The sequence below is a fragment of the Platalea leucorodia genome, assembly GCF_965183815.1.
Source record: "Platalea leucorodia genome assembly, chromosome: 3".
In the NCBI taxonomy this organism is placed as follows: Eukaryota; Metazoa; Chordata; class Aves; order Pelecaniformes; family Threskiornithidae; genus Platalea; species Platalea leucorodia.
In genome coordinates, this window is record NC_138825.1 from 11,884,250 (window position 1) to 11,890,249 (window position 6,000).

The 6,000-nt window shown below is 46.2% G+C and overlaps 1 protein-coding gene across 1 annotated transcript in view; it reads right to left on the reverse strand.

The window, feature by feature from the left end:
* The window catches only part of EHBP1 (EH domain binding protein 1), a 226,218-nt gene extending 220,487 nt beyond the window's left edge, over positions 1-5,731 (reverse strand). Inside the window, exons 1-2 of the mRNA XM_082306310.1 lie at positions 5,477-5,731; positions 3,967-4,377 (exon numbers count right to left, since the gene is read on the reverse strand). Coding sequence (XP_082162436.1) covers positions 3,967-4,070 — 104 coding nt within the window. The 5' untranslated portion in view covers positions 4,071-4,377; positions 5,477-5,731. The remainder of the gene's footprint in view (positions 1-3,966; positions 4,378-5,476) is intronic.
* Between the last annotated feature and the right edge of the window lie 269 nt (positions 5,732-6,000).

Sequence of the window (6,000 nt, forward strand, 5' to 3'; positions counted from 1 at the left end):
ATATTAGGAACTCGGCAACCTCAACTCTGTAAGAGTTAGGCCATTCTCTATGGAAACCAGTCAATACTACACTTGAAGCTCCTGTTGGGTCCCTGACTTGTGAGATATCACACAAAAATAAGGAAACATAAAAGCCATCCTAGAGAACTCGTGTTCAGCATTAGGTGCTTCAGCAGCTCTGTAAAACAGCTATCACAGCTTCAGGTCTGAGTACTGGAACTGATCTCTGGTCCAAAAGAGCATTTTCCTCCTGTGAGGCTCCTCTGCTGAGCCTGTGCCTCAGACAAGCCTTGACTCAGTCACCTGAACAGAGGCCTCCAACAGCTGAGAAGCCCCAGGGTACACAAGAGATGCATGCCGGGCTGGCAGGCTTGACACAGGATCAACAGGAGACCTGGGCTTCTCCAAACTGGCAGGAAATGCAAAGACATCTCAAACAGCGCTAGACACCAGCGTTCAGGCAACCAAACTGGGTCCCCTGCATGAGTCACAGCATTACACCTGCCAGCAATGCCCAGCGCACTCCTATCCCACACAGCAACAGTCTGCTCTGACAGCACAGAGCAGCAAACACAACTGGTTTTGTAGAAGCCCAAGCAAAACGCATGCGACTGATTTCTGGTTTTATTCAATGGCTCTGCACTGAGAAGGAGGACTAAATTAACTCTCTCCTATCACGCATAGTCCTTCCAGGCCAGGACTGCAGCTCACTGGGGAGGCTGGATGGAAAATCCTGCACTGCCCCAGCTTATTCCAAGGGTAAGTGGAGGATGACACACTCCAGCACTGCCAAGCAAGTGCCTTTCAAAAAAAAAAAAAAAAAAAAAAAAAAATCAAGTGCTTATATGATTAATGCAAAGCATGATGTTTTTACAGTAGCAGGAGTCACTAATCCATATTAAGGATCAAGACTACATTTATTTATTTATTTTTAATGAGAGGCTCTAAATGAACCAACTGCTCAATTTTTCAAAGGTACTGAGCAGCCACAATAATTAGGTCTGGGTCAGCGGGAGCAGCCAGAATGCCACAGAAGCAACTCAGTCCTGTTAATTACCTGAAAATAAGTTTTTTCTAATGAAACAGTGACAATACTGGACACTCCATCACAACCTGTCCCCCCCAAATGCACCACCGATGAAAAGCAATTACCTGAGAGTGGCTGTCTTCAATGATTAAATAGGGACAAGAATCAGAAATTATAGAGAACAGAAAAAGCAAGGAAGGGGAGTTTCAGCCTATGCTGGACAAATGCTGCTGTACCTAGAGCTAATCCTTTTAAAGGGTGAAGCAGCAACACCAGAGCGGTAGTGACTTCCCACACAGCCAGCGTAACTCCAGAAAAGAAGAGCAGGAGCTATTTTGAACACTCGGTTAAAAAAAATTCAGATCAATACAAGTCCAGAAGAGACAAAAAAGTATTAAAGCCAACCAGAAATACACCCAACGTTGCAAACTGCACACGACCAGTTACAAAAATATTCTAAAACACAACTCATTTTCTGAAGAGCTAGACAAATGTAAACCTAACAGAAGATAGCAGTTCACAGACAGGCACCCTGTTTTGCTCATGCACAATGCTTGCTCACAGACACATCTCAGTTCAAGTGTGTTCATGACTGCATTGTCATTTATTTTAAAATATGAATGGAACATTATTTTCCTCCAGAAACACTGCATTGTTAAAATGCCAATACATTAAAATAACTTACTGCTTACTACATTTCGATCAAACAAACTACAGATTACAGCACTGACACTTAATATATATTGAGTGCTTTCAGCAAGAACAGCATATGGAGTTCATTTCTTCTGTTTTGTTCTCACATGGGCCAAACTCGGAGTCAAGCTTCAGAAATAGAGGAAGCGGTGATTCTGTCAGCACATGCAAAACTTATCTCCTCCAAAGTTAAGGACAGACTTAGTTGAGGGTTCTCAAAAATTTATAAATATTTATCCTTTTGTTTCATATAGGAGTTCCACTTATGGCAGAAATATTGTATTTTAGCTTGCATGCTTATAGAGCATTTTTGTTAAGGTTCTCCAAACAAGAGGAAACAGAATAGAAAAGCCTACAATCAAATGACTGCGTGAGTGATGTTTTTTCCCTATTGTTATTTTTCCTAGAATTCATCCACATTTCACCACCATACTGTTGCTTCATCATAACAAACACAAGCACTGATCTTGCCTATATTTAAATTCAAGAACGTAAAATAAAGGTTCAGTAAGACAACCTATTTTTAAAAAATTAGTGGCATATCTGGGGTTTTGAAATGCCTTTTCATTACTTCACACACAGGCATTTTGCTAGGTGGGCACTCTAGTTTATGATTAAACAATAAGCTAATTGTTTCTAAAATAACAAGATTATTCACAAGAGAACTTTTGTGTGTGACTTTTTCTTAAATCAAGTGAAAGTTAGCTGCAGATCCAATCTAAACATTCCCCTGCAGCATTCATACTTCAGTGCTGAAGCATTCTGCAAATTCTCAAGTAAGGAGCAAATCAAAGTGAAAATGAAAGCCAAACCAGCGAGTTTATGCAAACAAAACATAAAAAGTAATAAACACAACTGTTGAAACAAACCTGATAAACCAAAATTGCTGTGGCAAACTCTTTGGCCTGAACTAGACAGTGGATCCCATGAGATAATCACAACAGCCTCTTTCAACTTTTAAAATGTTTTTATTTGTAGTTTATTCTCTGAAAGCAAGTTCAACTTCCAAAACGATTTTGTTTCTTAATAATCTTTCAAAACAATTTAGGCAAGAAGATAACTTGTTAAAAAAAAAATTAAACTTGACAGTGTTCCTTTAAGACAGAGCAGCAAGCAGCCTTCCAGCATATTTGACAGAGATTTCCAGCTCCAAGAGATAGAATTTAAATTTGTCGAGGCAATTACTCATAACCAGTGAAAGCAGCCAATGCAAGTGCCAAACTTGCCAACAAGAAGAAAGGCCAAGTATTAGAAAGGAGGCTGCAGTTTATTACAAGGCAATTTGAACATCTCAGTCCACGAGGTCTGGAAAGTACTGTCTTTGTCCCCTGACATTACAGGCTCGCACTAATGCAAAGAATTATGTCAGTAACGTCAATATTCCAAACACACAAAACAGCACTTAAGTATTTGTATAAAGGACGTCTTTGCCTGACTATTTAAAAGCTGCTTCTAGTCTTCCCTAGCAGACTTACTTAAGCTTATTTTGCAGAGGAAGGAAGATGCACCAGACCCATACCATTAACTGTTAACTGCTGTCTAGTCAGCTCCAAAGCCATCCAACTGGACCACCACCTCACAAAATTCTTGTCTGACTAAAGAAATACCTTAAGACAATTCCCAAAGATCTGTCTCTTGCCTCTTCCCATTAAAAGATGGAAAGGAACAAGGAAAAGAAGGAGAAACAAGACATCTTCAGGTAAAAAAGTCAAAATTGAAATGGGTATCCACCTCACATTAAAACACCACCATCTTCAGGACTGATCTCAAATGCCTCAGCCAGCTAACAACAGTGTCAGCAGATAACACTCAGCACAAAGAGTTGACTTGGAAGTTGGAAAACAGCTCTTGGGAAATATTAAAAAAAAAAAAAACCAACAACAACAAAAAAACAAAACACAAAAAAACCCCAAAACCGAAAACCAACAACCAAAACCACACCACTAAGTGACCAATGCAGAGCTAATAAATGCACTGTCCTCTGCCTGATAACAACAATGCCAGCTAAGAAAATCAGAGTACAGAACAAAACCAACAGGTCCAAGATAAGTATGCAGCAAAGCAAGCACTCATCAAGACAAACAAGCACCCCATGCAGCTGCTTCTGCAATGGGCAGGCAAGAAAAAGCGAGGGGAGGCAAGACCAATGCACGCACACCAAACAATACAAAATGAGCAACATCATTCCTATTTCAGCACCAGCAACTTACTCCACCATTTGCACAGCAACAGGAGCCACTTCTTACCATTTTTTGGTGCACTCGACCATCAATTCCTGGTAAGAGGCCACGAACTGGAACTTGGATGCATGTTTCCCAACACGCTGCAGTCTCTTCCAAACTGAAGCCATGATGGTGAGAAATACCAGTCCTCTTACACAGTAGCAACTCTGCAAACACCAATGTAGGTTTAAGAGTGTGTGTGCTTAGTACTAGCAGATTTATATATAGACACCATAAAAACAATGCACGAGGAACTTGATGGGATGTCTACAATTCATATTCTGCCTCTCCCTTCTTCACGGTAAATCCCAGTCTAGCTGAATGGCTCATCACTGGCCAGGAGCAGCATGCAATAGGAGCAGACAGATAATTGAAAGGAAGTTCTCTCATGGAATCATCATTCCTCACACAGTAGATGATGTGGAGACTGCAGGACTGAAAGACAAGACAGGGGGAGAAAGCATTGGTTAATACACTACATACTACAGTGCTGCAATTGCACGTGATCTCATACCTTCCAAACAACTACAATAAACCACAAAAACATACCCCCTTCCTGTTGTCATCCCCCCCCCCCCCCCCCAATTAAATAAATAAATAAGAATGCTGCAGCAATTTCAGGAATGCAAACCACGAGTCTATTTGGAAACATATCAACATGTCCTTTTATCAGCACCATCACAATTGGCAACAACAACAAAAAAGGGCAGGTCAGGGCCACACCGAATCCTCATGAAGCATCTCTGGGAAGCAATACAAAGTGGCTGAGGTACTGCCAATATGCACCCAGAGGGAGGGACACAGGGAGATGAAGACAAGTTCTTTGTCTTGATGACAAAAGGTGTAACAGTTCTTTCCTCTCTCACACACCTCCCGCTCCCATTTCTCTTTCCAAGGAGAAGGAACAGCCAAGAAGCCGGCAAGGGAGTGTTACTACTTAAATGCCTGTGCCAGGGTGAGGAGGAGAATGAAAGAGGAAGGGGCATTTCCTGAGCCCTGGCTACCCGGGATTCCCCATCTTCCTCGCCGCATCATATTGAAATGGAAATGCCTCTCCATCCTGAACTGAGAAACGCTCATCAGGGAGGTGAAAAGGCAGAGGAGAAAGCCAGATCGGTCTTCTCCCTCCACAGGAAAGCAGCATCTCTGCTGGCTGCGGAGGAAAAAGCCTCTTCATTAGGAATATGGTGAAGCAAAAGGTGGCCGCACCTGGCGAGAAGGCAGGGTAGGATGGCATCAAAGGAGGCAAGGAGGCAACCTGGAGTCCAGGAATGTCCCCGCGAAGGGGACCGTCCCCACCAGCCCCGGGGAGGGGAGCGCCCCGCTCCGCCTCACCAGCCCCTGTCACCTCAGCGCCCAGCCCGCCAGAGCAGCGCCCCCCGCCCCCCCGCAGCCGTTGGCCAGGAGCCGTTGGGGTTTAAAAATTAAAACGCCAACGGCGGGGAGCAAGGGGGGAGGAGAGGCGGCTGGGGGAAGCGGGAGGGGAACGGACGCGGGGCAGCGCGGGCGGCTCCCTCCGTGCCGCGGCACTCACCTGCCGCCGGCTCCTCACGGTCGGTCCCCGCCGGGCGGGCGCGGGCGCTGGCACCACACGGCAGGCAAGAGGCAGCGCTGCCGCTGCCCATTACTGCGGCAGCCTCACCGGCGGCAGCGCCCTGAGGCTGTCCCCGTCCTCCTGTAGCCTCATGGCGAGCACCAGGCACGCGTCGCTTCCCCGCTCCTCGCCCCGCCGGCCGGGCAGCCAGCCGGGGTCCCACCGCGCCTCACGCCACCACCATCGCACTCCTGCCGGCGCTGCGCCGCGCCTCACCCCAGCCCGCCGCTCCCCCCGCCCCCGCCGCCCGGCGCAGCCCGCACCCGCCGCGCCATTGGCCCCGCCGCGCGCCCTCCGCAGCCCATTGGCTGCCGCCCCATGTCAATCACCTGCGGTCGAACGGGGCGATCCTCGCGCAACGGAGAGAGGGAGGTAGTGAGGGAAGACGGAGCTCGCAGGCCCTCTTCTCCCGCCCCCAACTCAGTTTTTTCTGATTGGTCGAAGCGCCATAGGAGGCGGGGATT